We start from the raw sequence: 24,826 nt of genomic DNA on the forward strand, positions 1-24,826 counted from the left end.
AATCTACACAATCAACCAAAAATGAGTAAATGAGGAGTCCTTTTGTCCGAAGCTAAACACCAAGTTACATTAAGTTTGAAGTGCAACAAAATTACCAAAAGAGAGATATGCTCTAGCATAAAAACAAAGGAGAAGTCAGCCCCATTTTTTTTCAGCCAAGTACACTACTTGCTGCCTATAAAAGCCCCCTCCACACCACTATGAAACCCCTTCCACATTTTCGAAACATCAGTCACAACTTACAGCAGCCCCAACCTTCCGTAAGTAAGCCTTGTTTCCTCTCCCTCCCTACTGCTCTTTTCATGCTAAGAACTCAAGCCACCCTTGCCCCTTTCCTTGCAATTAGGAGCTTCGGAGTGGTGGGCAAACGTTGAGTCTAGAACCAGAAAAATACTCAAAGAAACAACTACTTTAAAGGAGGTAACCTCTTTTTCTTCCTTTCAAACTCAAATTTAGTGTCATGCCATCATGTAGCAACTAAAACCTTGGGCATGCTCGTTTATGAAATGGAACAGAAGAAAACATTTATTCCTCTTAAATTTTAGATCACATAACAGCAATACTTCTCCGATACACTTGATAAAAGGATTTAGGACCAAGAACAGATCCCTCCAATCAAACTTAGATCACCAAGTAACAATAATACACTAAGTGGTAGAAAATTTAAGAACTTAGCTAAGGCCGGAAGGGCTCACAACGGCGACGGCGGCTGGACTCCAGTGGCGAAGACAACAGGGTCTCCGTGATAGCAACGGTCGTTACTTGCCACGTGCAGCTGAGACCCGGAGGAGCTGTCGGCGGCGACGCTGCGTGTCGACGACACCGTGAATGAGAAAAGAAAGGAGGCAGAGGGCGGTGGTGGTTGTGCGATGCGAAGGTGAAAGGGATAGACGGAGGGAAATGGGGTGACTCCGTCGAGCTCACACGCCGGCGGGGAGCGCCGAAGGCAGCGGTGTGAACAATCGCCGAGAGGAATGAGAGAAAGGGGGATCTAGGGATTTCTATGTTCAATTTGGGAAAGTTAGAAGTGAGAGAGAAAGAGACTGATGGGGGAGGAAGAGACTCAGAGTCGGCTTTTCCTTTTAAATTTTCTTGTTGTTAGAGCATCTCTAGTGGGCGGATGTCTCACTCGGACATCCATTAGGACATCACGAAAACATCTCCCGCCACGTCACTAGAACTTCCCATCCCACTGCCACGTCACTAGGACATCCCCTTCACAATCCGCCCTTCCCATCGCCCTTCCCACTAGGACTTCCCGCAATAAAAAAAATCACAAATTCACAAATAAAACAATTTACGTTTACGGAAATAAAATTTCAACACGAATACGAACGGGAAAAATTAACAACTTCATTTAAAAAAAAACATACATGATTTGAAAAAAAATTACATAGTAATAAAACAAAAAAAAAGTACTAACATCAACGTCAACCCTTCCGTATATATAGAGTTTAAAAAAAATTTAAAAAATTTAAAAATCCGACGTCCGACCCACGCCACAATGGCGGACGTCCGCCCGCCCGTCGCGCCGACGTCCGAGGACACCCGACGTCCTCACGGGACGTCCGTATCCGACCTCCCCTGCCATAATGGCGGACGTCCGGGTCGCCCGTCGCGCTCCGCCATTAGAGATGCTCTTAGGCCTCTTAAAATTTGAAGGAGTGGACCAAGTTTAAGTTTTGATGTTGGGCTAATTTATTCTTTTAATTTTGTCTAAATGAATAAGTTAAATGAACAAGTTACTAATGTAAATATTGGGCTCTCTTTAGTTGCTCTATCGAATAATTGATGTCAAGTAACAATTCACTAATTAATTTCCGCGACGATGAATAGACCCCGGATTTACTTTAATGCTTGAATAATTTGCATAGGAGGTAATGCTCTCCTTGTTAAACGAATAGTTTTGTAAGCCTCCACATAAATTAAATCTCTCGATTTAATTAATGCTCAAGGACTTCTTATGAATTAAAAGAAAAAAGGGAATAAAATGATCATGCATATAGGATGCATTCACGTCAAGTATTTGTCTTCTTAAGCCTAATCAAGTATTATTTTCATGTTATTAAAGGGACGTCTTCGCGCATCGTTTAAAATCAAATCAAGGAGTCTGCTCGGCTAGAGAAATGGCTTTTGAGGTGGACATTCTTCTCAAAATGTGACTTTTAGCATGAATATGTGAAATTTTTTATACACGTTCGTCATGCCATGTTTTGATCTTTTATGAATACCTATCTGCTTAGCTATGTAAATTATGTTAAATAGAATTCGGGTCCCAGTAGGGCCGCAAACCCTACTTGGACTAGTGTACACATATGGGGATCGTGATCTAGCTTTCGAGTTGGCCGGTCCAGTGACCGTCGTGGAATGTGGCCACATTCCCGGTTCACATACGTTCAGATATGGTATCTATGTTCATGTGATTGCGCAATCAAATTTTATGAAATCAAATGAAATTTAGTGACTCGGGCCTTTTAAATAAAACTCTGTGTTCACTCAACTGTGGCTGACAAATTTAAATGGAACTTATATTTTGGCACTATGTCCACTGAGTATATCAAGTACTCAGCCCTGCATGTTCTTTTCTAACGTGCAGGTTGAACGTGAACGAGGAGGCGAATGTGTTGAGAAATGACTATTAATAAGTAGTTAGGTAGCCCAGATTAGTATGTCTTCATACCTACTATTTTGTCTTGGACTCTTCCGCTGTAATAGAACTATGTTCTAGGAATTATGAATTTAGTCTTGATACTCTTATTTTCTTTTGACTATGTACCCATTCACCGTCGAAACTATTACCTCGAGTTGATTTATTGCTCTTATGTTTACTTCATGTTTGATGAGAGTATATTTTTTTAGTCGCGAAATAGCTATGATCACTAGTACTAGGGAGATGTGGTCGTGATAGAGTGGTATCAGAGCACCGTTCTTTCGCTCTGGATCCAAGAACTTTCTTTCAAGCCTTAGTCTAGGATAATAGAACTAGACTAGAATATGACTAAAAAGTTAAACTTAAAGGAGCTCAATACCTCGACTCGTCACATTCAACTGCAACAAAGGAGGTAAAATACCTATGATTCTGGAAATTTGAAGAAAATTTTTTCCATGCAGGTTTCTTTAAAAAAAGTGTTTTATTGACCTATATGAGAAAGAAAATGTATGTTATGAATCTTTATGAGTTGAAATGTGATACTACGTGTTATATGTTGAATATGATCAAATATGCGATCTTGGAAGGTGTTCGTGGAAATATTAATGACTAGCATCCGAGACTATGTATGTAAACCTAGAGAGCCTAAGAGAGTATATTAGGCTGTTATGCTTTGAACAAGTAGTTGTAGAATGACAATTCCTTTACTGTCTTCTAAAATGATGAGACAAATGACAACATGTAAGTTAGGGCGAACCCCTAATTTTTAACAAGATATGGAATGATAAATGCAAACTACGACGCACTATACAACCCTTATGATTTCAACGAGATCATGTCCATTCTATTTTTTTTAGGACACATATGTTACTCGAACCAAATATTTATATGTTATAGCTTCCACATGAAAACATCCTTACGATTCTTTGACGTGACGAATTGTCATTGGAAGGGGCTTGGAAAGAGACGAAAACGCGATTAGAATGCGGATCAAGTTATATGGAATGATAACCGAACCGGTCGGATCAGTTAGCAAATGTCGTTGCCACTTAATCACTACAGTCTTGCTCTCGCTCTTTCTTCCTTACCAAAGTAATTTATAAACTCCCAATTTTGCACTACTTTAACAGTAAAGCGGTAAGTTCGGGGTCGATCCCACAGAGAAGTTGGTGTGTCGAGTGTGTGAGTAGTGAACAGGGGGTTGGCTGCTCCCACGCTCTAACTTGGGAGTTTTTAACTACAGTTTTTACTCTGGGCGGAATTAAACTAGCTAGCTTGATCAACGAAACTTTAACTACTGGGTCAAGTGAATTGCAGGTAACAGCGGAAAAGTAAATGCGAGGATGAAAACGAAAATAACTTTGATTAAACTAAACTGAGTACAACGTGAAATTTAAACTAAGCTAACACTTTGGAAACTAAGAAAGTGGTAAAAACTGAGAAGAATCTCAGCGGGAAACTTAAGATAACACTAACAGAAAACAAGTATTTTGCAGCGCTTCTTTGATTGCCCTTTTTAACTACGCACTACTTTATCTAAGCTAAGCTATTCTAGAGAACTGGACTAAGCTAGAGAATTAAACTAAGCTAAACTAGACAGAAAGTAAAAGATCCCCTTCTCTTGTGATGGCACACCCTCTATTTATATGCTCGATTCGGCCTCCAGCTGGATAACGATCTTGACAGGGAATATTCACTCATGCTGAGAATGAGTGACTCACTGATTGCTACGTGCCTTTCTTCTAGAATGACGACGCTTTTGAGTAACAGATTCATGACTCAGCTCCGTCCTTGCGTCTTATAAGCTAGCACGTGTCCCCTTCTAGAACGTCGTCCTTGATAACAGATTGGTGCGCCATATCCAGCTCATTTCCTCACGTGTTCTTCTTCTAGAAGCCAGCGGCCCCCGCCAAACTGCTTGACCACTCCCCCTTGATCAACTCCCTCGATTCTTGGCCTTTTATCGCCTTTTGTACTTGCTTGATCAGTTCGGCCTTGCTGCCTTGGTCAAGTGGCATTTCTGCACATTTAACACTTGTTTTGCGCGATAAACCGATCAAGTAGCATACATTTTACCCTTAAACCGATGCATGAAATGAGCCTTATCAAACTGCTCACACTTAAAACATACTTGTCCTCAAGTATAAAGAAAAAGAAAAGAAAAACGAAAAGAGAAAAACGAAAGTATGGTTTACTTATTTCACAAGTAAAAGGAAAAACGAAAAGAGAAACAAGACCTTAAGATAAAAACACGTATTCACATGTATGCATTGGACCGAATAATTTTCCGACAATCATACCCCAGGTCGAGGTCAATCCATTTGCTAGTAGCTTGTGTTCCTTCTCTTTTGCTTTTGCTTGATCAAGGTGTCAGCTTGTCATGATTGCTCAATTTAAAAACCACTGTTGGATTCACTCAGTCACTCATTTCTCACCAGAGATGTTAGGACTGTTCACTCGGTATTGCCATAAATTTAATACTTTGAATCGGACTGCACAAGATAGTTCCTTAAGGTCTTTCTTTTGGGTTGTAACGGGGCTCAAGGGTAGTAACGTATTAGGGTAGGGTCCCAGGGGTTCTAAGTTTAAAATAAAAGAAAAATCACATGAGTCAAAAGCCAAAGATATGACTAAACTCGCTGGATCAGATTTGGGATATTTATTTCTTCCTCTTCTTGATGCTCCTTCTCGGTCCAATTTCGACCTTTAGCCTTATAACTTTCGGCTTATTTCCTGACTTTTGATTTTCTGGGTCAGGTTTTTTTTCAAACCTTTTCTTCATTTCTTTTTTATATGATCAACCCGATTGTCTAACTTGATCAACCCGGCTACCCTTTATTCCGACCATTCTATCACTATCCCTTTTTGTTTCCCTTGACAAAATTCATCTCTTTGACCCTCTTTCCTCATGTGATATGAAACTTTGAATTTGGTTTTAAGGCTTCAAGGAATGGGTAAGAGTGTATTGGCTCAACGTGGTTTACTAAGGGGTGCCTTGATTAGTGAGGCGGGTTCGTGGAACGAAGGAAAAGAAACGACTCAAGTGGTTAAGTCCTAATGCCTTTAGTCCTTACTACTCGTGCAATTTTCATCTCAATATTAAAAGTCAGCCTCTCGTAAAATTTTCTTTTGTTAAAATAGTAGAAAGTGTTCTACTTGTGGCTTATAACTCACACATAGAGAGGCTTCGCAGTTGGTTTAGAAATTGAGTGTTTCCATCATACTTGCGTCGTTCAAATTGATCAAGTTTTTGCAATCAAGTTTTACATGTGAGCATACTGAATCATTTTTTTAACTCTCCCAAAAGTAATCAAGTCTTCCATTTATTCAATTTCATGCATATTGCCTATTTTATTACTAACTGGAATTTGTTATTTTTGAGAAATTTTAGGATGTATGATTCTACTGTAACTAACCCGTCCCCCCTCCCCACTGCATATTAACTCGTCCTCGAAGGACTGGATGCAGTGGAAAAAAGGGTTAGGTACAGGCAACAGCACACCAACCAACAGGGAAAACTTCTCATACTTAGACCAGACACTGGGCTAAGTGTGAGACAGTGCCAGCAATCAACACATTCTAACAAATATAGAAAAATAACAACAAAAGATAAATAAGTAGGCAAACAACATGAAGAGCAAAAACGAGCATGTAAACTTCTCACACTTAGACCCAAAACAGGTTTAAGTGTGAAAAAAACAGTATTTTACAAACCAACAAGAAAATTAAATTGTTTGAAACAAAATGAATTGAGATTTGGGGAGGGGGGGGTTTGTACTTAGGGTTTCCTGTGAGGTTGACTTGGGGAAGCTGAAGGTGGCCTGGAGGATGTAGGACGCTGAGGTGGTGGTTGCATAGCTAGGGTCTGTTGGCGAATAGGCTGCAGAATCCTGGATTGAGCGACCAGTTGTGCGTCTGAATTTGCCACTAGTTGCGTCAGCATTTGCTCTATGCGGAGCCTCCATTCATTGTTAGCGCGTGCAGCCTCTTCTAGTTCTGGTATAGTTTTTAGCTCCAACCTCTGCTTTGGCTGCCTGTCGGGACTCGTCGGCCGATCTGTCGTCATCCTCATTTTTTCGCGTCTGGCCTCCTCTAGCTCTGCCTGCCTTGCCCCCTGTTGGTCTGCCTGCTTCTCTATCCGAACCTTCGAGATAAAACGGAGTCTCCCGTCGCGCAGCCTTTCAAGTACCTGAATTCTTACAAAGAAATCAGTGTTAAACAGTTCTGGTTTTGGGCAGCGACTGGGGAGCTCTACACCCGCCTGGAATTCTAGGACCCAATTCCGCCGTAGGTAGGCTCCGAGAAGGTGGCAAACGTTGAGGTGGTGGGCAGAGCGATTGGCAATCTGACTTAACGAGTAAGCAATCCAGTAGCCCAGATGCACCCTCCTTTGCTCCTTCATGCACCACATAAATTAGAGCTCGGCCAGAGTGATGATGACAGTGTGTTGTGGTGGCCGAGGAGATTACATGCTAGGTAGGCTTGAGCAAGACGGAGGGTCGGATCGACAATATGGTCTCCTCTAGACTCAGACGCTTTAAACTCGGGGGCACGTCCGTTGTACAAGGCCTTCCAGACTGCCTGCTGATCAAAGTTCGACCTCCTCTGGGAAGGCCAATGTCGCACCCGAACCATTCTCCACTAGCGACCTGGGCTTCTTTATGCAGCTCCATTCGCACAGACAACTCGTTCAGGGTCATCTTCTGTTTGCTCCCGAACACCCAGAAAGAAATACTCTTGGCCTCCAAGTTCGTACTTCCGGTAAACCGGAAGGATGTGAAGAACTCTTTGGCCAGATCTGCGGGCACGAAGGTATCCTCGATCTCCAGCAGCCATTCGAAACCAATCCCAGTAAAAGAACCACCAGTGCTTGGTGCAGCACCTGCATTTTGGTGTATTCTTCTTTCTTTCCTTGGTCTTTCGTTCCGTCATATTCCTAATAACTTATCCAATTACAACGTATTAACCGCTAATGCACCTTTCTTTTATCAAATCTCAGGGGCATGGTCTAATCATGAGGGTAGTATTTTATCATGGTGTCGGATCCTAAGTTTTTATGGATTCCTTCTTTGTTATTGTTACCGGGGTCGACCCAAAAGCCATAATGTCTCAAAACGAGGAGGCTATAGAGAAACTATTTTTTATTCCTTTCTTTCGACCTGGGTAAATTTTTCCTCAACCCGGATCGTCTCCAGGGATGGCTGGTGAAGTCTCCTACCTGCCTTCAGCTTCTTCGTGTCCGTCACCCTCTGTTGGACCTCCTAATTCCACTTGGGGTTTTCAAATTCCAGCATCTGCCGGAGGAGGTCCGTGGTCAACACCACAGTTTGTTTGGTATATTCGGCAGCGGAGGGTGATGTCGGCCTTCCCTGTTACCTGCGGGATGTTCGGGCCCACCGGAGTTCCCTATCCTCAGTGTCACTGCTCCCAATCTCCTTCTCTTGAAGGGGCAGTTTGATCAGCAATAGCAATGTCCCGAGTGACGGGACGCATCTTCTTCGAAGGAGGAGGAACTGATAAGGTTCCTTGTGAGGGAATCCTTCCATGTGCCCAAGAAATACCCAAAGTAGTGTTTGATCTCACTTTTTAGTTAAGATAAACAAAGATAAGCTGAGCTAGCCACAAAAACTAGGCTCAAAATGGATTTTGATGGAGAGAAAAGAAGGTGAGAAGAAAGTGTAAAGAAGGAGGAATCCTCTTTGAGGACCTATGACCTCCCACAAGATGATGTGGGCAACCCTAGGCTACTTTCACCCAAAGCAAATACTCCATTGGCTCCACATTCATGACTACACAACCATAAATGCATACATATACTTGATTTAGCCAAATGAACATAAAACAAGCAACCTACAATGTAGGAATTTGGATAGAAATCTCACATGGGAGATGCTCTCAAAGGAGTCTTCATAATAACATTCATCAAAAGTCCACTCTAAAGTCTTACAAAAAGGATATTTATAGTTAGGGTTGGAAACCCAAGAAAAGGCTACAAAAAACAAGGAAAAAACGGCTGTAAAAGTTGAATCGCCCGGCCGGGCGTTTTGGGAAAGTGAAATCGCCCGGTCGGGCGAACTTTCTGGATTCGGCGCTGCTTCTTCAAACGCTCGGTCAGGTGTTCTGGGATGGTGAAATCGCCCGGTCAGGTGAACTTTCTGGACTGTAGACGATGCTCAGCGCACAAACGCTGGTCGGGCATTTTGGAGGTGTGGATTCGCCCGACCGGGCATTCCATCTGCCTCCTCCATTCCCCTCCTAATGAAGTTTGAAACGCCTTCCCGAAGCTTTTGTCTCATTGATCTTGTGACGGGCCTTCCGGGCAGCTTAAGGGGAGTCGTGGTCGGGTCAGCCCGGGCCTTGGACTTCCCGTTTGTATCATCCTCTCCCTCTTGAGAAGGATTTGTCCTCAAATCTGGGTCGTCCCCTACAAAATCAAACGGGCTCAAGTCAGCCACATTAAAAGTACAACTCACGTTATACTCACCGGGAAGATCAATGATGTAGGCATTGTCGTTCACACGCTCTAGGACCATAAATGGGCCATCCCCTCGCGGGGCAAGCTTGGATCTTGCTTTGTCGGGAAAACGTATTTTCCGAAAGTGTACCCACACCCAATCTCCGGGGTTGAACAACATTTTCTTTCGCCCTTTGTTCACCCTTTGAGCTACTTGTTCCCCCATCTTGCGGATTCGTTCTTGCACTCGAGTGTGCACGTCTTGTACAAACTTGGCCTTCTCCATCCCACCTACATCAACCATATAAGACAAAGGCAAATCGGCCTTGGACAAGTCCAACGGGGTGAGTGGATTGAAACCATAGACAACCTCAAAAGGGGATTGTTGGGTGGTGGAATGTATGGTCCTATTATAAGCAAATTCGGCTATAGGCAAACATTCTTCCCAAGAAGTTTTACTTTCAAAAACTAAGGCACGGAGAAGAGTTCCCAATGAGCGGTTTACAACTTCCGTTTGACCATCCGTTTGGGGATGTGCGGTGGTAGAGAAAAGGAGTTTGGTGCCCATCCTACCCCAAAGTGTTTTCCAAAAGAAACTCAAAAATTTGACGTCTCTATCACTTACAATAGTTCTCGGGACCCCATGGATTCTTATAACCTTCTTGAAAAATAAACTAGCAACGAATTTGGCATCACTTGTCTTCCGACATGGAATGAAGTGAGCCATTTTGGAAAACCTATCCACCACCACAAAGATGCTATCATTTTTCCGATGAGACATTGGGAGGCCTAGAACAAAGTCCATGGACAAGTCTACCCAAGGATGTGTAGGAGTAGGCAAAGGGGTGTAAAGACCATAATTGTTAGATTTAGACTTGGCTTGCCTACACTCTAAGCAACTACTACAAAACTTTTCAACATGCTTCTTCATGCAAGGCCAAAAGAAATGCTCACTTAGTATGTCAAAAGTTTTAAGCAACCCAAAATGACCCATTAGGCCCCCTAGGTGAGCCTCCTTAATCAACAAATTTCTCAAAGAGCATGAAGGTTTGCACAACCTATTCTCTCTAAAAAAATAGCCATCCAACTTATAGTATTTATCAGAAGCACCTTTTTCACAAGCTCCGTAAATAGAAGAAAAGTCATGATCATGCTCATAAAGGTCTTTAATAAACTCACATCCAACATAATTGGAGGCACACATAGTAAACACACGCTTTCTCAAACACACGGTATCACTCACAAGTAAAGTGCCATCATGCAAGGTCTCAAAAGGTTTCCTAGAAAGAACATCGGCAACCACATTGTCCTTTCCCTTCTTGTACCTAATGACATAGGGAAATGTCTCTAGGAAAACACTCCATTTAGCATGTCTTTTATCAAGTTTATGTTGCCCTCCTAAGAACTTAATAGACTCATGATCCGTGTGTATCACAAACTCCTTGTGCATCAAGTAGTGTTGCCAATTCTCAAGGCAACGGACTATAGCATACAACTCCTTGTCGTATGTGGGGTAGTTCAATTGGGCTTGATTTAGTTTTTCCGAGAAGTAAGCTATGGGCTTACCCTCTTGCATGAGAACTCCCCCGATCCCCACACCACTTGCATCACACTCAAGTTCAAAAGTTTTATCAAAATTAGGGAGTGCTAGTAAGGGAGCATGCGTGAGGTCATTTTTCAAAGTACTAAACACTCTCTCTTGCTCCTCCCCCCACTTAAACTCAACATTTTTTTTGACAAGGTAGTTCAAGGGTGAAGCTTTTGTGGAAAAATCCCTAACAAACCTCCTATAGAAGCTAGCAAGGCCATGAAAAGACCTAACCTCACTCACATTCCTAGGTGTTGGCCATTCCCTAATGGCTTTCACCTTTTCCTCATCTACCCGCACTCCTTCCTTTCCCACAACAAAACCAAGAAACACAACTTCCTCAACACAAAAGGTGCATTTAGGCAACTTGGCATATAAAGCATGCATTCTCAACACTTCAAGCACATTCCTAAGATGACTAGCATGCTCTTCAACACTACGACTATAAATCAAGATATCGTCAAAATATACCACCACAAATTTCCCAATAAAAGGATGAAGCACATGATTCATCAAACGCATGAATGTAGAAGGGGCATTAGTTAAACCAAAAGGCATCACAAGCCATTCATATAGGCCAAATTTGGTTTTGAAAGCGGTTTTCCATTCATCTCCCTCTTTCATGCGAATTTGGTGATATCCACTAGCCAAATCAATTTTAGAGAAACATATAGAGCCACAAAGATCCTCTAACATGTCGTCTAACCTAGGTATAGGGTGTCTATATTTGATGGTGATTTTGTTAATTGCCCTACAATCTACACACATCCTCCAACTTCCGTCCTTCTTAGGTACAAGAATGACGGGTACGGCACAAGGAGATAGAGATTCACGAATTAGACCTTTGGCAAGAAGTTCCTCGACTTGCCTTTGTAGCTCTTGTGTCTCCTTGGGGTTCGCCTTGTATGCGGCCCAGTTTGGGAGTGATGATCCCGGCAAAAAGTCAATTTGATGCTCGATCCCCCTCATGGGAGGGAGTTCACTTGGGAGTTCCTCCGGGAATACATCTTCAAATTCCTGCAACACACTTTGGACAATCAAAGGATACGGGTCAAGGTTAGTAGCTAAGCACAAATCCTTACGGACCATGAGGAGAACGGAGAGGTGATTGTTTAGTGCCCACCCAAGGTCGGTTTTACTAGCTATCAAACATTCCTTTCCTTCTCTTGTTTGTGGGTGCTGTCCTTTGGGCGCTTTTATTTTTCTCTCACCACCCCCACTCTCACTTGGCTTTTTTAGCTCACATTCTTCTACTAGCCTTTTTTCCCTATCTCTCTCTCTTTCCTTTTGTAGATGTTGGCTAGCCTCAAACACGGCACTAGGTAGCAATGGCTTCAAACGAACCTTCAACCCGTTGAGCATGTAGAAATACTCATTCGTGAAGCCATTTTTGTAGGCCCTTCTATCAAACTCCCATGGCCTCCCTAGCAAAACATGACATGCCGTCATAGGAATGATATCACATAGGATTTCTTCCTCAACTTCCCCAATCTTCAATGGAACTTTTTATTGAGCCTTCACCTTCAACTCCCCGGAATCCCCTAACCATTGCAATTTGTAGGGGTTTGGGTGTTTAAGTACCTTCAATGCCAACTTGGCCACCAACCGGTCACACACCACATTTGTACAACTCCCTCCATCTATGATGACCAAGCACGTCTTGGACTTCACCTTACACTTCATATGAAAGATGTTGCACCTTTGCTTCTTATGCTCCTCAAGGTTGGGTTGTACATTGAGCATTCGGAGTACAACCATAGCCCTTAAGGGTTTATCTTCTTCTTCGCCACTAGAAAAAGCTATGTCGGTGTCCGGGCTCACTTCTTTAGTGCCCACACCCTCCCCATCTTCTTCATCTTCCTCACTATACACACTACCATCTTGCCCGATAACCATTACCCGTTGGTTTGGGCACTCACGTGTATAATGGCCATACCCCTTGCACTTGAAACATTAAACCTTCTTGTCTTCCATAGGGGCTATAGCTTTAATAGGTTGAGTACCCGGTAAAGCCTTAACGATCGATCTCCCTTGGGTATTTGGATTGGCCATGTTTTCCACCTTCTTGCCGGGAGCGCTCCACTTGCTAGTCCCCGTACCTCCGGTTTGGCTAGACGCCCATTTAGCCCGGCTAGAAACCAACTCCTTACTTTGCCTCTCAAAAGTGTCGGCAAACCCAATCACCTCATCCAAGGAAATTCCCCTCAATGCCTCCACTTGCACCTTGTGCTTCAAGTTGATGTTAAGGCCATGGATAAATCAATCTTGAGTCGCCTCTTCTCGCTCCTCCACCCCTACCTTGCTCATCAATGATAGGAGTTCGTAGTAGTACTCCATTACGCTCTTCATCCCTTGCTTCAAATCTTGAAACTCCCCTCGAAGTCGGAGGAAATAGGACTTTGGTACAAAGGTAGTCCTCATGAGCTCACACAACTCCGCCCACGAACCCACTTCTCCTCCCCTAACCATCCTTCTCCTCCTCATCGTATCATTCCACCATGTATCCGCATTGCCACGAAACTCGGCTATTGCCACCTTCACCTTATCACCTTCCGAAAAGTTATGGAGTGTGAAAATTTTGCTCATTTGTGACTCCCATTCCAAGTAGGCCTCGGGATCAAACTTGCCGTGGAACTCGGGAAATGTGTGCTTGATAAACTTGGTGGGATCATCATACCGCGACTCCATCTCCTCCTCCTCATAGTTTCTATATCTTCTATGCCTACCATTCCACCCATGGTGCCCCATTTTTCTTTTCCCTCTTCCGCCCATCATGTTCCCGAACCTACCATTCCTATTCCCATTCCGTCCTCCTCCTTGTCCCCCACGCCCCCCATGATCGTACCAACCATATGGCTCTTCCTCTCCATTACTCCCCTCGGAGGCATCATGATGTGTGTGATTGCTCCTAGGGGTGTTTGACCTTGATAGTCGCAAGGCCTTCAAAGCGTTGAGCTCGTCGTGGAGAAAAGTTTGGTTTTCATGGATGGATGCTTGGTTCTCCTTGAGTTCCTTCAAATCCCCGAACATAGCATCTTGAGTGACATGCATTGTGGTTTGGCCTTCTTTTAGATCCCTCAAATCCGTCATAATTTTTTCCATCAAGATTTTCAACTCATCCCCCGCCACACTAAGACTCGTGCTCGCACCCGGTTGCGGATCCCCCATCGTGGTGGATCTAGTACGAGGTGGCATTCACAATGGTACCTACAATAAGAAATAAAAATAAACTAGGATCTAGTCCTAAGGGTTAGTAAAATCCACACTCACACACACAAGAATGGGAGATTTTATTAAGAACTCACTTCCCAATTGGTAATCCAACCCCCAATTCACTCACCAATGTCACTCGGAAAAAGGCTTAGAATATAGTGAGGGCTAGGTTCACTCACTCTCAATATCCAACTTCCTAAATGCAAGTGCTAAGACAAATCATTCAAGGTATACACATAGGCAATATAACCAAGCAAGTAAATCCAATCAAGCATGTGAAAGTAAGGTTCAATGCCTAAGGAAGCTAGCAAACAAACTTAGTTGAGCTGAAAATCTATGTAACTCTTGGTTGATCTTTAGGAAATTTTTTTATATGGCTACCCAACCCCAAAATTGATGAAACTTGGTAGATAACAAGATTAAAGGGTTTAGAAAGAGGGAAAAATATCCCCAATATAGCAGGTTTTCGAGGAGACCCTCGATTTTACGTTTTCCCCAAATCTGTCAAACTAGGGCACAAAACAGGGCAGCAACTTCACACATTAATTTGACCTATCAAATGATGGAATTTTTGGCTGAGATTTTTCAGGAAAATAGTTCATATATCAAGGTTCATGCACACCAAAAATCAGCTCAATCCTATAACAATTGACCAATAAACAAGCAAAGACTAAAACAAAAGAAATAAGGAAAAACAAGGAAAAAGAAATTTCATAGAGGTTTAAAATCAAACACTTGGTAGGCACCTAGGCTCTAGATACCAAATGATAAGGTTCCTTGTGAGGGAATCCTTCCATGTGCCCAAGAAATACCCAAAGTAGTGTTTGATCTCACTTTTTAGTTAAGATAAACAAAGATAAGTTGAGCTAGCCACAAAAACTAGGCTCAAAATGGATTTTGATGGAGAGAAAAGAAGGTGAGAAGAAAGTGTAAAGAAGGAGGAATCCTCTTTGAGGATCTATGACCTCCCATAAGAAGATGTGGGCAACCCTAGGCTACTTTCACCCAAAGCAAATACTCCATTGGCTCCACATTCATGACTACACAACCATAAATGCATACCTATACTTGATTTAGCCAAATGAACATAAAACAAGCAACCTACAATGTAGGAATTTGGATAGAAATCTCACATGGGAGATGCTCTCAAAGGAGTCTTCATAATAACATTCATCAAAAGTCCACTCTAAAGTCTTACAAAAAGGATATTTATAGTTAGGGTTGGAAACCCAAGAAAAGGCTAAAAAAAACAAGGAAAAAACGGCTGTAAAAGTTGAATCGCCCGGCCGGGCATTTTGGGAAAGTGAAATCGCCCGGTCGGGCGAACTTTCTGGATTCGGCGCTGATTCTTCAAACGCCCGGTCGGGCGAACTTTCTGGATTCGGCGCTGATTCTTCAAACGCCCGGTCGGGCGTTCTGGGATGGTGAAATCGCCCGGTCGGGCGAACTTTCTGGACTGTAGACGATGCTCAGCGCACAAACGCCCGGTCGGGCGTTTTGGAGGTGTGGATTCGTCCGACCGGGCATTCCATCTACCTCCTCCATTCCCCTCCTAATGAAGTTTGAAACGCCTTCCCGAAGCTTTTGTCTCATTGATCTTGTGACGGGCCTTCCGGGCAGCTTAAGGGGAGTCGTGGTCGGGTCAGCCCGGGCCTTGGACTTCCTGTTTGTATCAGGAACAGTCCCCTTCCCTTTCCTTTTCTTCTCAGCTTCCCGGCGGCTGGTCTCAACAACCCACTTTCCTTTCTCGGCCTCTCTGGCCTCCTGGTTTATCGCCCCAGGGGCTCCTAGTTTCTCCGGTTCATCTGGCGTATTCAACCGTTGTCGTGCTATACGTCGTCTTTCCTCTTGCCCTTCTTCCGCCCTCTGCATATTGGCCATTCTGGCCTCCACTTCCTCCACCAGTCTATTGACGTCCCCCTTGCGTGCCCGACGGTGCAGCAACTCCTCCTCCTCCTCCAGAACCGATTCATCCTCTGCCTGAGGAATGAAGTTCCATTCCGCTCCCCTTCGTTGTAATAGTTCTCTGGGAGGGGCAGAAGGTCCTCCGTAGAATCGTCGTCAATGCTTACAACCTCAATTGGTTGTGTCAGCCCTAGGAGGGTAGGGGAGGTGGATCCTCCGTGACTGGGTGGTGTCAGAGTGCTAGGAATAGCCGTGCCTTCTGCATGTGGCGGCTGCACAGACGGTGCTCCTTCGGCCGGGGCGGTGGCGAGTTGCGCCTCTTTCTCGTCTTCAGAATCGTCCCCACCGTATGGTACCAAGGGAATGGAGGTTGTAGGTTCAGGGATGCGAAGGGGGGGCTTGTGTTTGGGTAGATGGAGGGTTTGGTGTTTTGGAGGTTGTGGCTTGGTCCCTTGACAAGGAAACTCCCAGTCGTGCTTTCAAGGTTGCATAGGCAATGGAGGGATCCAAATCGGAGGGCAGACTCCGGAGGATTTTGGTTAAGCGCCGTTGAGCTTCTTCATCCACCTCGGGTAGTGGAGCGTTAGTTGGTGTAGGTGGGCTAGGGTTTCTTATTTGGTTATCACTATCGGCATGAGTACTGGAAGATGAAGATGAAGTTGGGAGCTGTTCGAGCAACATATTTACTGATAATGTGGGTAGGTCGTGTTGGAGGAGATGATGTTTTTGGAAAGAGGGTTTTGAACTTGGGAGGATTCTTAGGGAGAGTAAAAAGGAATGAATCGTAGATGGCTCGGGTAAAAGTGGTCTGCAGATCCGAAATCTGCCTTTATAATAATATCGCGTGTGTTGGGATTCTTTACTGTTGAGATCCTTGCGGCCCTTTGCATACAGACGCGCCTTTTCAGAGTGCCAGCTGGCTTAGCTTCCCTGATACGTTTCGTCCCTCTCTCCAAGGTGTCCTTCCACTGTGACGGTTGGCGCTCCTTGACACCTTTTCAGTGACTGCGCACGTCCTTTCATCACCTGCCCTGCTCAACTCAATCACTGTACGTCCAATTAAATTCGAATTGTCCTTATCAAGTGGATAATTAATTTTTGATGAAACTCAATTTGCTCCACTTGATAAGCTTCCTTCCTTTCTTCCGACTTTTAATTAATTAAGAAAATAAAACTAACATACTAAAACTATTTACACTAACTACTAAGGACTTGACCGGGTTCCCCTATGATGTCACTTGATCAGTTTAATAGATAAGTACTTTGTCGCTTGATCAAGCAGACTACCCATGAGTACCCGATCATCCTTGTTACCTGATCACTGGAGAGAGGTAGGCATGAGTAGTGGAATGTCGTCCACCACAAATGCCTCCATTCCTTCTCTGTATGGCTTTACCCTATGACCATTCACCATGAAGGAAGGCGAATCTGGATTGCTTCCTTGGAGTTCGATTGCTCCATTCTTTCGGAGGGCGATAATGGTATAAGGACCTATCCACCTTGATCTGAGCTTTCCTGGCATCAATTTCAGTCTGGACTGGAACAACAGTACCTTCTGGCCCACCTTGAGTTCCTTCTTGCGAAGGTTCTTATCCTGTCACATCTTGTTCTTTTCCTTGTACCACATGGCAGAGTCATAGGCATCAAGACGGAGTTCTTCAAGTTCTTGTAGCTGCATTCTCTTCTCTCCAGCTCCAGCCTCGGTGTTCATATTCATTTCTTTCACTGCCCAGTAGGCTTGATGTTCCACCCCTACAGGTAAATGGCACATTTTCCCAAAGTGCGTCCTCCAGTCGGCGGCTACAATCTTTCTTGGTGGGATTAACTGTCTTTTCTAGAATTTCCTTGATTTCTCTATTAGAAACTTCAACTTGTCCATTGGACTGCGGGTTATAAGGTGTGGATAGGCGGTGATGGACTCCATACTTTCGCATCAAGGCTTCGATAATTCTGTTGACGAAATAAGTTCCTTGGTCAGAGATAATAGCCCGTGGCACCCCGTATCGGGTAAATATGTTCGATTTCAAGAACTTCGCCACTTCTTTGGACTCACACGTCCTAGTTGCCTTCGCCTCAATCCATTTGGACACATAGTCCACAACCACCAGTATGTAGAGATTGCCTTCAGACGCGGGAAAAGGGTCCCATGAAGTCCATTCCCCATACATCAAATATTTCACAGACAATAATGGGGATCTGAGGCATCTCATTTCTAGTAGATATCCCTCCAGTAAGCTGGCATCGAGGGCACCTTTTGCAGAATTCGTAAGCATCTTTATGGATGGAAGACCAGTAAAACCCACTATCAAGTATTTTCCTTGATGTCTTCTTTGCCCCAAAGTGGCCACCGCAAGCTAGTGCGTGGCAGTGGATCATCACATCTTCCTGCTCCCATTTGGGTATACAGCGTCGGATCACTTGATCTGCTCCCATTTTCCATAGGTAAGGATGGTCCCAATAGAAGTACCGGGAATCTCTCTTAAGCTTTATCTTTTGTGCCCTTGTAACTTCATCACCCCCGGGCAACTCTCCGGTCACCAAGTAGTTGGCCATGTCAGCAAACCATGGCTCTTTCCGTGTGTGTTGTTCCTTGCTTCCTTGCTCAGCTTGATCAACCTCTTCCATTTGGTTGACCCACTGACATTCAGAGGTTGTCTTGACCAGGGAAGGTGTCTGAAATGGCTTCACCGTTATCGTCCTGCAAAATTCGGCTCAGGTGATCAACCACTTTGTTCTCGCATCCCTTTTTATCCACTACTTCCCAATCAAATTCTTGTAAGAGGAGTACCCATCTGATCAATCGCGGCTTTGATTCCTTCTTCGTCAAGAGGTATTTGATGGCCGCATGGTCCGTATACACTATCACTTTAGACCCTAGCAGGTAAGGTCTGAACTTCTCGAATGCGAAAACCACCGATAGCATCTCCTTCTCGGTCACGTCATAGTTCCTTTGTGCCTGATTCAGAGTTTTGGAAGCATAGAAAATGACGTAACTCTTTCCTTCGATCTTCTGACCTAATACTGCCCCACAGCATAGTCACTAGCATCGCACATTACCTCAAAGGGGTGATTCCAGTCGGGGGCACGTATTATTGGAGAGCTTATCAATCGGTCCTTCAGAAATTGGAACGCGATTTTGCAGATATCTGATAATTCAAACTCCACATCGTTCTGGAGAAGTCTCGTCAAAGGCTGGGTAATTTTTGCGAAATCTTTGATGAATCTTCTATAGAAACCAGCGTGCCCCAAAAAGGCTTTGATCTCCTTCTGGTTGGTGGGGTATGGGAGTTTTGCAATGACCGCTACTTATGCTGGGTCGACCTCGATTCCCCTGCTTGACACTACATGTCCCAAGACTATTCCTTCAGTAACCATAAAATGGTATTTCTCGAAATTCAGAACTAAGTCCTTCTGGCGGCATCTTTCTAATACCTTGTTTAGGTTATGCAGCCCTTGATCGAAATCGTCCCCATAGACAGTAAAGTCGTCCATGAAGATCTCAATGCAGTCTTCCAACAGGTCCGCGAAAATGCTCATCATGCATCTCTGGAAGGTGCCCGGGGTATTACAGAGGCCAAAGGGCATCCTCCTGTAAGCGTAAATTCCAAAGGGGCAGGTGAACGTCGTCTTCTCTTGGTCATCTGGATTTACAGCGATCTGGAAATAACCACTATAACCATCCAGGAAGCTGAAGTACTGCTTCCCTACCAAATTCTTCAACATTTGATCAATGAACGGCAGGGGGAAGTGATCCTTCTTCGTAGCTTGATTCAACTTCCTATAATCTATGCACATTCTCCACCCAGTGACCGGCCTTGTCGGGATTAATTCATTTTTTCGTTTTTACCACCTGAATCCCTCCTTTCTTAGGCACCATGTGTACTGGGCTGACCCAGTTACTGTCAGGAATGGAATAGATAATCCCGATCGAAACCAACTTGACGATTTTTTCAGCACCTCTTCCCTCATGTTGGGGTTGAGTTTACGTTGTTGGTCGCGGTGTGGCTTGGCTCCTTCCTCCAGTCGTATGTGATGCATACATAAGTCTGGGCTGATGCCCACCAAATATGCCAGCTTCCAGCCAATAGCCTTCTGATTTCTTCTCAATACTTCCAACAATCTGTCTTCCTGCCCCTGGGTCAAGTGGCTGTTGATGATAACGGGCATCGTTTCGCCCTCACCTAGGTAAGCGTACTTTAAATGAGCTAGAAGGGGTTTCAATTCCTCTGCGGGTTTTGGCTCTTCATTGGGCAGAGGGTTCTCTGCTGCTTCTTGTTCCAGTGGCTTGCCTTGATCAAGCCGTTTCGTTAAGCTAGACACTTGAGCTGTCCCACTTGATCCAGCTGGCCTCAGGCGCTCGCAAAATTCCGATATTGCCTTCACGATTGCCTGATCGTCCATCTCTCCGACTTTCATGGTATCGTACCACTCTTCTACTTCTTTTTCGACCTCCTTATCTGCAGCGGAGTCAGTGAACTGTCTCTTTATGAATTCTTCCTCCAAGTACTCCTGTACCAAGGGCTCAGTCACATCTATGGAGTATACGTTATCGCCGTCAGCTGGCTTCTTTATGGCTTCATCAATATTGAACGTATACTGCTCTCCTTTGAAATCCAGGCTTATCGTCCCATTTCGGACGTCTATAATAGTGCTGGCTGTTAACAGGAATGGTCGTCCTAGTAGGACTCCACTTGACTCCTTTGTTGCGGGTTCCGTCATCTTGATCACAAAAAAATAAGCTAGGTATAGAAAATTATTCACCTTAACAATCACGTCTTCCAGAATTTCCTCTGGGTGAATGCACGATCTGTCGGCCAACTGTATCATTATGTCAGTGTCGATGAGCTTGGCCGCTCCTAACTTCCGATAGATGGAGTATGGCATAACGTTTATTGATGCTCCTAAGTCGCACATAGCGTGCTCCACTTGGATGTCTCCTACAGAAATAGGAAGTGTGAACATTCCAGGATCAGTTTTCTTGGAGGGGAGGTCGCTTCTTTGGATTACGGCAGAGACGTTCTCATCTGTAATTAGTCTCCCTTCCTCATTGACCTTCCCTGCCAGGTAGTCTTTAATGAACTTACTGATCGGGGGAATTTTTAACGCCGTCAAGAGCGGTACCTTCACATCCACGTCCTTGAACATACTTGCCACATCGATTGTGGCATCCCTTTTCCTGGTCACCATTCCACGGTACAGATAAGGCTTAACCCTTTCAGTTTCCTCTTTCTGACTTTCTTCCGAGGCTTCACCTCCCACCTTCTCCTTGCCCTTTTCTTTCACTTAATCCACTCTACTAGATTCTCCTTCTTCTTTACGGCTTTGCCCGGAACCAGTTGCTGGAGATATTGCAGGATGGCAGGGGCCTTGGTAGACTTTCCCCGATCTCAGGGATACTTCACTAATATTCTCACGACCAGGTGGTTGCATAGTGGCTTCATTTCCCTTCAATTCGCCCAACGATACTGCAACTTGAGAGAGTTGTTTCGTCAGCATCTCCAACGCCGCCCGCTGCTCTTTCTGAGCCTCCTGGATTTCCAGCATCGCATCATTTGGATGGTGTGGTACCAACATATCTCCATGGCCTTCGTTGGGGTGTTGGTTGTATCTTTGATTCGTCGGTCCCCCACTATAGTTGGGCTGCGGGTAGTCAGATTGCCCGTAGTGTTCTTGCTGATATCGCGGTTGGTTGTACTGTTGATTTACAGGGTGCTGATTTCCCCATAGGTGTGGTGGGATGTACGTGACCATCTGGTTGTTCGGCTGCCTTCCCTGGTTGCTAAACTGGGGACCTTGCTGTCTGTACCCCCAGTTTCCCTCCGGTTGTCTGCTTGACCAGTTGGGCTGTCCTTCACTGGACCAGTTTCCTTGAGGTACGTTCTGTATTCTGTTTCCTCCAGAGTTTGGTTTATCCTGGATCCGTGCGGGCCAGTTGGACTGCCCATAAGAGGTTTGTACCTATTGTGTCGAGGGTGGTTATGGTTGGCTTTGATTCTGATCTGTCCATTGAGAATTGGGGTGGTCCCTCCATGGAGCATCTCTCTGCTTCCCCTGGATCCAGTTGCCATTTGCGTTCCAGTGGCCAACGACATTCACTTGGGCCTGCGGCTCTGCCTCTGGGGGAAACTCGCAGTAATAGTAGTGATGCTCTTCTGGTGGTGACGACTGCGGTACATACTGTGGTTCTTTTGGTGCAGGTGGTGGAGGCGGTCTGGCTTTTTCTACTGCCTCTAGCAGCTTCTTTTCCATTTGCTCAAATCGAGCTTCCAACTTTTCATCATTGCACACCTCTGCTGCGTGTACTACCCCTCATCTGTACTGCCCTCGAGATGTTTCGTACGACCGTTAGGCTTCAATTAGCCTCTCCAGAATATTCTTTGCTTGGGTAAAAGGGGTTTTTGAGAAATCCCCTTGGGCTGCGAGATTGAGGTCATTTTTACTGTCTACTGTGAGTCTGCCATAGAAGATCGAGTAGATCTCCAGTTCCCCCAGCTTGTGCTTGGGGCATGCTTGAAGCAACCCTTGGAATCTGTCCCAGTACTGGCCGAGGGGCTCGTTATACTCCTGTCTAGCCTCTGTAATCTCCCTTTTCAGGGCACTTGTCTTCGATGCTGGAAAAAAAGCGATCGAGAAATATCATGCGGAACTCTGCCCAGGTTCTGATGGATCCTTCTGGCAGCCTTGACAGCCAGACACTTGCATCGCCCTTCAAAACGAAGGGAATGGCCTTAAGCCTGTAATCTTCGGATGTGGATCCAGCCGGCACTGGCTTAATGTCACATTATCGGTAGAATTCTTCCAGAAAAGCGTACGGACACTCCTTCGAAAGACAGTGGAAGTGGGATAAAACGGCCAACACTCCTAACTTGATCGCGATGGTCCGCATCCTAGGAGTGGCGACAATGGCATGTGTGGGCTCCTTGTCGTCGTGAGCGTGTAGAGAACCGATTCTAGAGTCATTGTCGGCGAAGGCCATCTTTGCTCCTGCTTGTTCAGGTGGTGGAGGTTGTGTATTTTGCTCGGTAGCTGCTGCTGCTTCTAATGCGGCTCTATAACGAGTGGTGACAACTCCGGCTTCCTGGACTCTCTAATGAGCGTTAGTCTCTTTGTATAGAAAGGGATGATTCCAGTGTCCACCGCGTTGGTACCTTCTCATCAACAGTGAAAAACAAATGAGAAAACAAGGAAATAAGACTATATACACCTACGCACTACGCACAAACATAAAGTTATACCATGCTTCCCCGGCAACGGCGCCATTTTGGAAGGGGCTTGGAAAGAGACGAAAACGCGATTAGAATGCGGATCAAGTTATATGGAATGATAACCGAACCGGTCGGATCAGTTAGCAAATATCGTTGCCACTTAATCACTGCAGTCTTGCTCTCGCTCTTTCTTCCTTACCAAAGTAATTTATAAACTCCCAATTTTACGCTACTTTAACAGTAAAGCGGCAAGTTCGGGGTCGATCCCACAGAGAAGTTGGTGTGTCGAGTGTGTGAGTAGTGAACAGGGGGGTTGGCTGCTCCCACGCTTTAACTTGGGAGTTTTTAACTACTGTTTTTACTCTAGGCAAAATTAAACTAGCTAGCTTGATCAACGGAACTTTAACTACTGGGTCAAGTGAATTGCAGGTAACAACGGAAAAGTAAATGCGAGGATGAAAATGAAAATAACTTTGATTAAACTAAACTGAGTACATCGTGAAATTTAAACTAAGCTAACACTTCGGAAACTAAGAAAGCGGTAAAAACTGAGAAACCGATCAAGTAGCATACATTTTACCTTTAAACTGATGCATGAAATGAGTCTTATCAGTCATATTCCATCATTTTATGCTTACTATACTTTCCTTATATAATCCCTATTATGAGTTTTCAGAGGACCTTTATCCTTTCGTGTAGATGGCACGCCAACGTTATACTCACCATAGGCCACTCCGCGCTGGTGCAGATCCCGAGGCAGTCATACGCTACTTCCGAACCTACCGTCGCTGCTATGGGGACACACTATGGGAAGTTGTGGGTTGAGGCCAACCGGTATGGAGTGAAGGCCTACGAGGGCATCGTCAGGCTCATTAATTTGTTCCCGGAGGAGTGGCGGGGTTGGATCACAGCCACCGCCAAGTTGCACATTTCACCTCAGCCCCTCACTTATGAGCTAGTGGGGAACATGCCCGGTTTTCTGAGAGGGGTCTCAGCGGGGTGTTTCCACTTCTGAAATGGGCCCCCACCAGATACGCAGGCACCCGGAAGTGAGAGATTTCGTATTTTGCCACCGTTGGGATAGAGTTTGTTCCCCCACCGCATGTCGGACCTCCACCCGAGATATCCCCACCTCCAGTGGAGCCCCACCCCGAGGAGCTACAACAGCCCCTCCACCCTGTGGACCTAGTTTTCTAGAGGGGCTGTATCTCTTTGAAGAACACGTAGACCGGGACTTTATCACCAGACCCCACATTCCCATAGCACAAGTGGCAGCCCCAGAGCCACCGCGGCCCGTTGTGGTACCCGAGTACCCCGAGGAGATGCTGTCTCCGATCGAGGTACCCTACCAGGGGACTAGATACGGCGACCCGGTGTGGATCAGCAGCGATTCCGAGCAGGATTGATCAGAAGGGTCTTGGATATGTTTGATGTAGTAGATTAGCGTTATGCTTTCTTTTTTCATGTATCGAACTATGTAGGAGTTTCCTTATTTTGCCTTCGCATGTACCAAATATTAAGTCTTCCTTAGAGGTAATTTTCCTTGAATCTATGAATACATGTGATGTTGTACAAACATGTTGTTTCTCTACTTGTTTTGCCTATATATATATATATATATATATACATATGTATACAAAGGTGATGCACGAAATGAATCCAAAAGTATACAATCGTGACGTAATGATAAGTACGAATACTTTTGTTAATTTTTATCCTGTGGTTAGAATGCCTTCAAGAAGACGCGTAGGACGACCAAGGAGGCACGCAGAGATACCCGAAAATGTACCAGTAGGAAATGGAGTAAGGGA

At 44.8% G+C, this 24,826-nt stretch overlaps 1 protein-coding gene and 1 long non-coding RNA gene across 2 annotated transcripts; one reads left to right on the plus strand and one right to left on the minus strand.

Moving 5' to 3' along the window:
* Positions 1-284: 284 nt before the first annotated feature.
* LOC121810260 lies at positions 285-2,828 on the plus strand. Its single transcript, XR_006052428.1, has 3 exons — positions 285-420; positions 2,072-2,138; positions 2,597-2,828. It is a non-coding gene; the product is annotated as an uncharacterized LOC121810260 (long non-coding RNA).
* Positions 2,829-17,934: 15,106 nt separating this feature from the next.
* LOC121810577 lies at positions 17,935-19,605 on the minus strand. The gene is made up of 4 exons (XM_042211340.1): positions 19,243-19,605; positions 18,868-19,002; positions 18,669-18,766; positions 17,935-18,508 (listed from the first exon to the last, which is right to left on the minus strand). The coding sequence occupies exons 1-4, from the start codon at positions 19,603-19,605 to the stop codon at positions 17,935-17,937; spliced, it is 1,170 nt and encodes a 389-aa protein (XP_042067274.1).
* Between the last annotated feature and the right edge of the window lie 5,221 nt (positions 19,606-24,826).

The sequence above is a fragment of the Salvia splendens genome, chromosome 7 (genome assembly GCF_004379255.2).
Source record: "Salvia splendens isolate huo1 chromosome 7, SspV2, whole genome shotgun sequence".
Classification (NCBI taxonomy): Eukaryota; Viridiplantae; Streptophyta; class Magnoliopsida; order Lamiales; family Lamiaceae; genus Salvia; species Salvia splendens.